Raw genomic sequence first — 11,295 nt, 5'->3', positions numbered from 1 at the left:
TCCTGCCGCTGGCGGCGAAAGTTTTTTTCACTGCTTGGGGCAGCAAAAACGGTAGAGCCTGCAAGAGGGCGGAGGCTCATCAATGTGTATTAAAGCCAAATGTCCAGTCGGAGCAGGGCCTATGACCAGACAATGGTTCTGCCTCACTCCTGATCCCTGGCTTCTTCTCCCTGCCGCAGCTGGGGTCTGGGAGCCACGCTGAGCTCTGTCCGCCTCCCCCCCATTGACAGGCTGCAGGACCCTGTCAGAAGGGACCATCATGATCATCTAGTCTGATCTGCACATTACAGGTCACAGAACCTCTCCCACCCACTCCTGTAATAGATCCCTAACCTCTGGCTGAGTTACTGACGTCCTCAAATCATGAGTTAAAGACTTCAGATTACAGAGAATCCATGGCCATGGGGCTTCCCAGCAATGGATCTGAGCAGCTGCAGTTTCCTGCCCCGGGCTGGGTTTGGGGGTGTTTCCAAGCTGGGGGTCTACAACTGGCTGGAGCACAGCATTGCAGGAGCTGGCCGCTGAATGAGGGAGCAGGTGAACTGGGGGGCAGGGGAAGTTGTAGGGTGCCGTACATCAGCAAGGGTAAGGGGGACCTGTTTTCTCCCTGCTCCAGCTCTTTGTTCTGATGGGAGAGGGAGCCCCTTTCTCCCCAGAACCTCCTCCCATGACCCCTGATCACAGGGCCCTAGGTTGACCAGGTGGTCCCCCTGCAGAGTGGGGTCCTGGCCATGTCGCCTCAGGCCAGGCATGTTAGTGAACTCCCCACACCACATAAAGGAGAGGAACCCTCTGCACCCTGTGACCCAGCTGGAGCAGGGCCCTCGCTGGCCAGCTCCCAGCCCCTGCTCGCTCTCCATGGCCCACTGCCTCCCCACAGTCAACACAGGGCTTTCCTGGAAACAGAATCAAACAAACAAAGTGATCAAGCTGGAGAAGCCTGGCAGGGCCTCTGAGCTGCCCTTGTTTTTATCTGGCTTTGAGGGCAGGAGCCCAGCAGGGCCTGCCCCCTTGTATCCCCCTAGGGCCTGCGATCTGCTGTCCTGGGTGTGTTCCCAGCTGTGGGGAAGGAGCCTAGAAAAGGTCTGCCCTGGTGCTGCCTGTGTGGGGTTGGCACTTATATAACTGGCCCTTTGCACAGAGGAACATGAAGCCTCTCTCAACATGGGGCCTCTCCCTGTGTCAGGGAAGCAGCCAGGCGTGGGAGCAGCCACACAGCCCTTTGGAGGTGCCCCTGACCAGGATGGTTTGTGCTGGACTGCAGGAAATGGGATGAGCCCAAACTGGGCCCTGGACACCTCTGGGCTTTAGGAGAGTTCCTGCCTGGGCCCCGTTTTGGTGGGGCAGGTGGAGTAGGCCTATCTGTGTTGGAAGGTGGCCCTAATGTAGAATTGATCAATGAAATTGATTTTAATTGTTCACTTTATTAATATAACTTCAAAAGCAAAGTTTTATGAATGAAACTACATTCATTCATAAACCAGGTACCCCAATAACTGGCTAATTGAGTTTCACTTTCAATCCAATTGCTGCTGAAATTTGCACTGCTTCAACATTGTAACTTCTGCTCACTGTTTGTCATTCATTATACTTGTTCGTATTGGAACTTCTGTTCTCTGTCTGCTATTCCTTACACTTGTCCATGTTGTAGCCCAAACTCCATTTTAACTTGTCCCAAACTCCATTTTAAAATGCTCACTTCATTTTTGCAAAACCCTGCTGTAATCTGATTTGTGTAGTTTAGATGTGTGAATGACGGATGTGTGGATGATGGAATCAACCTCCAGCCCCAGCCCGTCCTGATGAAATAAAGTGTAAACACCAACGGCAGAAGATGCAGACAACAGCCCTGACAAAGTAAGAGGAGTCCAACCTCAAAAGAAAAGAACAAAAGTACAACTGAAGGAACATCAAAGCCAAGTCCCAGGCTGAAAGTCATGTCTGCAATTGACGGGTGATCAATCACACCGGACCCAGAGGCAGCGTGACACAGCAAGACCTATAGACTCTGGATCCAAACTCAACCCGACAAAAAGGATGGGTGAGAGGGAAGACTTTGGAGAGTAACATTCCGCTGCCAACATGGAAGGGCATCGGTGACAGAGACCCACAGAGACCCAGCCCTTCCTTGTGTCCGGCTTTCCTGGCCAGTTAGCCACCACAAGCTACGAAAAATGGGGGATTGGTCCTGCTTTGAGCAGGGGGTTGGACTAGATGACCTCCTGAGGTCCCTTCCAACCCTGATATTCTATGATTCTATGATAACCCAAGCCACAAACTCAAGCTACATTCAGGACTGGTAACTATCTAGCAGCTGCAGAACATTTTGGGTGTGTGTGTGGGTGTGTGTAGGTAATTAGATATTAGTTATTGGTCTTAAATCAAATTGTGTTATTATAATAAACGTGACATCCTGTCTTGTCCCCTGAAATGATCCTGTGCAGTTTTGTCTGTATAACGCTAACCCAGAGGGCAGGGAGAGGGGCTGTGCCAACACAGAGTAGAGCTGGTATGGAATAGAGCTGTTTGCGACCACATTCTGTATGAGATACCAAACCTGTCCCCAGGGCAATGCTTGGGTTACAGGCGCCAGGGGTTAAGTCAGGAAATTCTGGTGCTAAGTTGATCTGGGTAACTCTAACTGTGCCCTATGGGACAGGGGCGGGGAATGCTGCAGGCTCTTTCTTTGACTGGGACTCCTCTATACATAAGGAGTGAGCAGTAGATTTTCACCCACCAATGATTTTCATTTTAAAATGAAGGAAAACCAGAGCAAGAAAGATGCAACACATAGGTGAGAACACAGTGTGCGTCTCCTCTAACAGTCTGCAACACGTCTGAGCAAATGGCTGGAGGAGAGAGATGAGGAACATGATGGTGCCACCCACAGAGGCCACGAGGCTGCCCAGTTAGGCGCTCCAGACACTGCAGTGAGCATCTCCCAGGGGTTTGTCTATACACACATCCTCCGGGCCTGGATGGGATCCTGGCCTGGCCTCTGCTCATGGTTACAGCTGGGGGAATCCCCAGGAGCTGTGTCAGTGCCAGAAGGTGACTCCAGCTTCACACAGACGTCAGCGAGATCCTGATCTGGGCAGGTGACCCTGTGTGCATCCCCCAAGCGCCCAGTCATCCTGCCAACATCGGGCCAAACCCAGGCAGTGAGCCAAACCCATGGCCATCGCAAGCTCCAGTGGAAAAGCAAACGGTTCAGCACCTCTGGGTTGGGGTCTGTGCATCTGTAGGCACAGTGGCATGGGGGGCTCAACTTGTGCCCTAGCGCTGTCCACCAGGCCAGGCGCAGAACCCCAGCCCACACCCGACCTGAAGGGGGGCTGCCAAACTAGGCCATTCCCCCCCCCAAGGCCCCACACCAGCCGAGCCTTCCCCCCGCCCGGGCTGCCCTGGCACATGCCAAGTGTAGCACTGCAGCTCGAGGGCTCTGGGCTCCACCCAGCCCCCGCAGAGGGCCGCACGCTTGGGAAAGCGAGGGCTGCGCATCTGCCTTGCCCTTCTGGGCTCAGGGATTTGCTAGCCCTGTTGCTGGCTGACCCAAGGTCTTGTCTCCCCATAATCCCGTGGCCGGGAAAGCCACAGGGCCCCTAGTACTGGGCCAGCTCCAGGGACCTGCCATGTGACAACAGGAGAGAGCCAGCAAGCCACTTTCTGCTGCTACTGACTGAGGAGCTTTGTCTGAGTCAGGGAAACCTTACAGCTGCCTCCCACTCCGCTGGCTGCACCGGGGAGCATCTGCCATGGGCCCGCCCAGCCTGGCTTCTCACGTGGCTGGGCACTGGCCTGTGGCAGGGGCAGGTGAAAGCCCCTCCTAGGTGCTCTGTGGAGTGGTTAGGCACAGGAGGGGGAGTGCTGCTCCTGGTCCTCTCGGGCAGGTCACATCTTGGCTCTGTGCCTCAGTTTCCCCAGGGGCTGTGGGCTGGATAAATAAATGCTGCTCGAGGGCTTTGAGATCCTCCAAGGACAGGAGCTGGAGAGCAATGAGTGCTCTTACACCCTCCTGCACTGTGCAGCTTAACCTGGAATGTCCCATGGGGCCAATCCTCCCCCCTCTCCCTCTCCCCACTCCCCAGCCGCCCCTGCTGACTCATCCTGACATGTTGGAGGTTAACAGTCAGTGAATGATAAGATTAAGCCACGCTGGCCTTCACCCTGTGGCTCAGAACTGCCCCTGGGCGCACAGGTAGTGGGGGTGCGCTGGACTAGTCCAGGCAGGACAGCTCTGAGGGAGAGCAGGGGCTGGTGGCGTGCAGGGAGCCAGGAGACTTCTCCCCGCAGCCTGCACCCAGCTTTCCCCTGCAGGGCTCCAGGTCAGCTAGCAAACCTTGGCCACCAGCAGCCACAGCCCCACAGATCAGACACCCCCGGGGGCGCTCCAGCCCCGTGCTCTCCTGCTAAGCACTGGGACCCTTTCCCATGGCAAATGCTGGCTAAGCCCCTAGGAGCTGGCTGCCCCTGTGGTCTGGTGGCTCTGGTAGGAGGTGCTAGTGAGGGTTAGGGAGGCAGGCTGGCTCCAGCCTCCTTCCTGGATCGAGGCCCCAGCAGCTGGAATCCCTCCCTGCTCGCTGCCCTGTGTGCCCCACACAGGCTGTAAGGGTTAATGCTCTCCTTGTGAGGCACATGACAGGCAGGGCTGAGTCACTGCCCTGTCCAGCTCCACTAGCCCCACACTTGCCCTCTCCAGGACCCCCATTCACAGGGGAATAGGAGATAGCAGTGAGTCTTACCAGCTCGGCCCTGCGTCCCACCCAGCCTGCCCCATCTGCTTCCTGGGGCAGCCCATCTGCTCCAGCTAATCTAGAGCTTTTACCCGTGATGGCCAATTCCTCCCCTAGCACCGAGTACACCTGGCCAGATGTACAGTGTTACCTGGGGCGGGGGGAAGAGGAGGGGGGAACAGGTCAGGGATTCCTTTCTGACCCTTGCAGTGACCTGTCCTGAAGCCTGATACCTGCTCCACCTTATGGTGAGGCCCAGCCCCAGAGCTCACTCTTGGTCAGACACACCCAGGGCTGTGCTCAACTCCGAATGCCTGCAGCAGATCCACTGTGCAATCCCCTTTACTAACGTGTAGGCACTATGGGGGGAAGAGACAATGCCAGCGAAGTGGGTACCCCCCCAGAGCACGTCCTTTGTGGCACAGCCTGGCATGCCACTGCCTTGCTCCTGCCCTGTATCTCATTCACAGCCACCTTCCTAGGACGTTCCCCTGCCTGGGGCCCAATTTATCAAGTCTGTATAAAGATACCATCTCCTTTGTCCCCCGCCCCTCCAGGCCCAAACCCTTCCCCCTGTGCCAGGATTTCACCACCCTGGGCCTGTGCAATGGGTCTGCTTCCCCAGCCCACCCACAGCCAGGCTCCAGACCTGCTTCCAGGGGCTCCCTGCTCCTAGGGTCACCCCACAGCCAAGCTTTAACCAGCTCCCTGATTAACACCTGGCCCCATTCCCCAGCTAGTCTGCTGCTCCCCTAAACATGTTTCCTTAAAGCAGGGATTTAGCGGGACAGTGACTGCTGGCTCCGGGCACCACTACCCCTTAAAGGGGCAGAGCGTGCTGCTTCAGTGCCCATAGCAGCACTGCCCAAGGCGCCCAGCAGACCCTAGCCAGTGCCCCAGACCCTGCCTGGTGACACCGGTGTTTGTCCGGCTGGCCCCATGCACTGTGCACTGGCCAGCACACCCCCACAGCGCGACCCTTAGCCCCGGCCTGTTTACCAGGGATTTGCCAGTTAGTGATTGTACAGCACGGCATCAGCACATTCCCCTCCCCAGCACAGCAGCGAACCCCCGGCCAGGGGACCAATGAGTGGGCAGCGCAGGCTGGCCCAGCGGGACGGGGGATATAAGCACCTGCAGCCCCAGCCAAGGCACCCGCTGTTCCTGACCAGTTTCTAGCCCAGGCCTCAGGTGAGCAGCCCGGCAGTCTGTCTGCAGAGCCAGGCGGGGGCGGGGCGGGGCGGGGGCGGGGTTACACAGAAAGAATGAGTTTGTTTGAGATTTTGAATTAATGTTGGATTTTTTAACTGAGATTCACCCGCCCTGTGTGGTTGAGAGCTGCCTCCTGCCTGCCTTGTCAGAGCCCGGCTGGCTCATGGACATGAGAGATCCTCTACCCCAGGGCGCTGGTTCTGATCCTGCCCCAGGACTGGATTGGTTGGGTGGTTGGTGCCACTTCTTTCACCCAACAGCGAGAGCCACCCTGGAGCTGGCCCAGGGGTGGGGAGGCACAAGATGAGGCTGAGATACTCATGCCCCTCTCTCACAGGACTCAGATCCCCTGCCCCCAACCACCCCAGCTGCACGGCTGCAGCCGTCAAGGGCTCCGCAGGCTGCAGGGCAGAGCCTGAGCCAGGGATCCATTCCAAGGCAGGGGAAGCCAGACAAATCCCACCCTCCTGTCCAGGGGGCCCAGGGGAGCAAGAGTCAGAGACATCCCCTGTTGGAGCCCTTCCTGCCCTCTGGAAATGCATGGGGGCCTAGCCCAAAGGTTGGTGGGGGAAGAGATGGGGTCAGTGGGGAGCTGAGAAATGGGGTGGAAGCATAGGAGACCAGGGACATGGCAGAGCAGGACAGTGGGGTGCTTGGGGATATGCAGGTTTGCAGCCAAGCTGAGCAGGGAAGAAGAGGGCAGCAGGGGGGAGGGGCAGGGAGAGGGGACCAGGGAGGGATGTGCCTGGGCAGGGCAGCTGACATCACAGATCCTTGAATTATTTCCTTCCTCTTCCTAGTGTCTTTCCATGTGCTGCTCCCTGGGCCGCTGGCACTGATCATGGGGCACGCAGCTCCTTTGCCTCCCCTTCCCCAAGGCTGCTCAGCTCCCCTGGGTCTAGCTCCCCTAGCTCCGCACTGGCCCCACCTGGCCATGGCAGGGCAGCAGTGGCAGTGGGAGAAGGGAATTAGTGATTTATTTTATGAACACAAATTGCCCTGGAAATGTTCCTTAGGGGGCGGGGAGACTCAGGAGTGTGTCCAACCCACCCCCTTGGGAGCATTGATGGGGTTAGGGACACTTACACCATCCAGGCTCTGGCCCAGTGCCCTCCCCTGGCAGAGGTGGGAATGCTGTCCCTCATGAGCACAGGTAGGCACTGTAGTGTGGACAGGACCCAGTCGGACGGGGCTGGCTGGCAGGGTGGGGTAAGTGCCCGCTTGCCCTCTGCTTCCCCCAGGGACTCAGCCTAGGCAGGTGGGGAGGCAGGGATCGGCTGTGCAGAGCCCCCCAAGGCCTGGCCAAGCTGAGTGCCAGGGCAGAGGGCCAGTGTCACGCTAGGGGAGTCGGCAGCCTGTCCCCCTCCCCTACAGCTCTCAGCGGTGCCCGTGTGAGGGGGTTCCCCTGCACACAGCCTACTCAGAGCCCTTCTGCCCGGCCGTTACGCCCCGCGTTCCCCTCCGCCTCGCACTCCACAGTACCTGTGCGGCCAGCCAGTGTTCCTGGCTTTTCCTTAAAGGGGGTGTGCCTCCCTGTCCCCACCCCCTTGCATGGCCTTCCTGGGCTCCTGTGACTAGTCTCCTTGTTAATGGGATAATTAGCCACGATCGGCCCCTATCCTTAATCAGGCCCTCCCTGGGGGCCTGACTGGCGACTGGTGAGCCAGGGACAATGGGACTGGCTGGGGCAGTTGCTGATTCCCAGCCCCCTCTGCCCTGCAGGTCCCGGAGTGCAGCGCCTGTCACAATGAAGGTCTTGGTCTTGGCCATGGTACTGCTCTGTGTGTGCAGCTTGGAAGGTAAGAGCCTCGCCAGGGCTTTGCTCCCCACCCCCGGCACGGTCCGGCCGCACTGGCCCCGGGATCATTGTGGGCTGCTCCCACACCTCCAGCCCTCAGCAGCTCCCTATGGGCCATACCGCGCGCTCCGCAGGAGCCAGATTCGCTGGCGAGTGAGGCTGTTCCCTGTATGCTCCCGATCTCATCCCTCTTGCCACCCAGTGCCAGCCTCTTCAGCGAGGGAGGGGCTAGCTTAGAGGGTAGCAGAGAGAATCAGGACTCCTGGGCTCCATTCCCAGCTCTGGGAATGGGTGTGGCCTAGTGGGTTAACGCAGGGAACTGGGCACAATCTTTGGGGCCCTTCCCCCTGGGGCTGAGGGAATCTCCTCACTCCCCGCCCACCATGGGGCTTACGGATTACCTCCTGGACTCCATGGGGCTGATGGATCGCCCCAGCCCCACAGTTTGCATGAGGCAGGGGCCTAACCCAGCTCTCCGGGCCGCCCAGGTGCTGTGGTGATGCGCGACGCAGAAACCCCAAGCTCCAGCCTCTCGGATGTCTTCTCCCAGTATTTCCAGACGGTGTCTGAATACTTGAGCAAACAGTTGCCAGAGAAGGTGAAGGCCGAGGAGATAAAGACCCAGGCAAAGTACGGGCTGCCATGGGGAGTGTGGAGGGGGGTGCTGCCGCCCGGGGGTGGGAGGACCTGGAGGAAGAGGGGCAGTGGGGAGTGCAGAAAGGGCAGAGTCTGCTGGGTGCACACACGCAGCCGGGGAGCCTCAGTACTGAGACGCTACAGTGCTGGGAGAACAGATTGCTCCTGCTCCTGCTCCAGAGCCTCTGACATGCCACCCCAGCCCATAGTAGCAAGGCAGGGCAGGTGGGATGGGAAGGATAGAAAAGCCGCAGTGGCAGAGTCCAAGGCTGCAGTGAGGATCATTTCCAGCCCAGTCCGCTGCACACAGCATGGTCTGAGGCTGAGCAGGGGGCCAGGAGCTAATGAGTCCTGTGTGAACCTGAGCAGAACACAGGCCCCCTCTGTGCCTCAGTTTCCCCACATGGAATAGAGTGCAGTCCCCATGCCCAGTAGGCAGGCAGGGCCCCGGCTGCTGCGTCTCCCCAGCCAAGTCCTGCCTGTCTAAGGAATTGCGTGTCTTCAACCCTAGGGCTTATCTGGAGCAGGCCAATGAGCAGTTTTCGCCTATCGCCAAGCGGCTGCACACCGAATTCATGGACCTCCTCACCCAGCTGGTGGAGACCGGGAAGAAGGCTGTGCAGCAGTGAGTGAGTGGCCGGCTCCCAACAGCCCCAGGGTAGCTGCCGAGCAGGGCTGGGCACTTTCCATGGCAACGAGAGGAGGAGACGCGTGGGCCGATTATGGTGCTAAAGAGCTGATGGGGGGTGGGAAGGGGGTCCTAGGAGCAATAAATCTGATGAGACAACTCACAGAGGCACGTGTGGTGCAAAACCTGGAGCAGAGGTTGAGTGTGTGAGCATGCAGCCGCTGGGGTGGGTGTGCAAGGTGTGTGCGATGCAGGCAGAGCAGGATCCTTGTCTCTCAGGCTCCCAGTCAGCCCCACCTGGTGTGTTTGGATCAGCATGTGTGTCAGGGGGTGTCCCCTGCTGGAGGGGACTGAACTCATCAGCTGTGTGGTTATATTGCCCTCTAGTGACTGGACGTTTGGAAAGGACCAAAGTGCTCAGCAGTCCCCACAGAGAGTCTCCCTCCCTCCACAGAGAACAATTAAGGGCCCCCCTTCCCTCCCCTGTGGAGGACAACGGAGAGGCTCCCTCACCCGCATCACAGCTGTAGCTGAGCGCCTTGGTGTGTTTTACACACACACAACCCCAGTCTGAACAGAGTCCAGGGATTGCCCCAGTCTCAGGGCACACTCCTGGGGCACAAATCTTCTATCTAGCACCCGCTCCTGAGAGCTGCAACCACATGGCCTCTGCCAGCCCAGGGCTGGATCCTCAGATGAACCCCTGTTGCTTAAACACACCTGTGATGAGGTTTGGGAGCAATCCAGATCAGTGCGGGGCTGTGTCACCACTTGCTGTGCAACCTTGGGTACCTCACAGTGCTTTGCTGAGATATCTCCCAACCTGGGACAGTCACCACTAGCCAAACAGCATGCAGGTCACACCCTGAGCCAGCGTCTGTGTACTAGACAGTCCTAGGTCAGCCGCTCTGACCCCCGCAGCCTGTCTATAGCGCCACTCTGGCTTCCACCAGCTTTGGTTACACCCTGCAAGGGGACCCCAGTGCTGAATTTTCCCCAAACCATGTGCTCTGTAATGTCCTGCCCTCTCCTGTACAGTTCAGAGATATAATAAGGTTCATTTGTTCCTGTAAAGACACAAAACCCACCAGCTTGTTAACTTAACTGGGGTAACTACACCTTTCTCTTTACATGCAGCACTGCGATGGCTTATAGAAAAAACAGAACAAATATATGAATAATAGGACACAGGTTAAGTGATGCCAAATTAAAGGAGTAAAGATATAAGGCGTTACAAGCAAATAACAATGAAACAGCATTTAAGAGTCTAAAACTTAATCTAGTAAGATGCAGGCTTGGTTCCAGGTGGTTTCTCACCAATATTAAGATCCCAGAGACTTTAAACACCCCTCCTTGGTTGAAGGACCCCTCTTTCTCAACTTGTTGGAGCTCCTTGTTTGTCTCGGTCTAATGATGGATGCCAAAGATGGCTTCTGTCCTTGCTTATATCTTCCTAAGTTCAATGAGCTTGTTTCAAGACACAGGCTGACCTCATGTGGGCTCCCCGTTCCCCCCTGTATGTAAACGGGGCTTCCATTGCTTTGAGTCCACCATGCTTAATTAACACAGGAGACAGGTAAATAGCTGTGACATTCCCTCCTGTCTCCCCATTTGTTGACAGACCTGAAAACATAATATCATGAAGTATCTGTATTTCCTCCTATGGTGTTTACTACAGATACTTCACGATAGTAATCACCAGTGTGTCATTGGCTTTCAGAAAAGACCTCATGCTGTGCACTTCTGCAATACAATATCATTGATTCAATTGCTTATCACTTGAGGTTCACACACACACACACCCCATCCCCGTCTTTATAGACCCGTAAACTTTTGCAGTGGATTCTTTGAAAAGTAAAACCTAGACCAAGCTTCTCTCTCCTGCTGGGTGTAGACGCCATGCTGTCTCCTCCACCCCTTGTTAGCTTGAAGGGTCTGTTTACATGACATGTGAATACATTCTCATTGTCTTTCAAAGTACTTAGGAAATAACTCCCAGATGGGGACAACACATTCCTTTGTCTACTGCAGCTCCCCGACATGCCTAGTTTAAACACACTTTAGTCATAATTCTAGTATATATCCATAACTCTTATTACCCACCATGTATATACATCACACAAGAATATTGATGATCAATGTGTTATTAATTTTCAAATGACACCTCACAAGGCATATTCTGTACAAAGATTATTACAATAGTGTGTAGAGTGTGACTACAGAGGTGCTTCGGTGACACAACACCCTCTCCCAGAACTCCACCCGCAGGTATGAGCCTGCTGGGTCAT

At 56.4% G+C, this 11,295-nt stretch overlaps 1 protein-coding gene across 1 annotated transcript; it reads left to right on the top strand.

The window, feature by feature from the left end:
- The first annotated feature begins 7,692 nt into the window (after positions 1-7,692).
- Positions 7,693-9,008, top strand: APOA2 (apolipoprotein A2). Its single transcript, XM_077840976.1, has 3 exons — positions 7,693-7,744; positions 8,232-8,373; positions 8,891-9,008. The coding sequence occupies exons 1-3, from the start codon at positions 7,693-7,695 to the stop codon at positions 9,006-9,008; spliced, it is 312 nt and encodes a 103-aa protein (XP_077697102.1).
- The last annotated feature ends 2,287 nt before the right edge of the window (positions 9,009-11,295 follow it).

The sequence above is a fragment of the Eretmochelys imbricata genome, chromosome 24 (genome assembly GCF_965152235.1).
Source record: "Eretmochelys imbricata isolate rEreImb1 chromosome 24, rEreImb1.hap1, whole genome shotgun sequence".
In the NCBI taxonomy this organism is placed as follows: Eukaryota; Metazoa; Chordata; order Testudines; family Cheloniidae; genus Eretmochelys; species Eretmochelys imbricata.
This window is presented reverse-complemented; position numbering and strand designations above follow the sequence as displayed.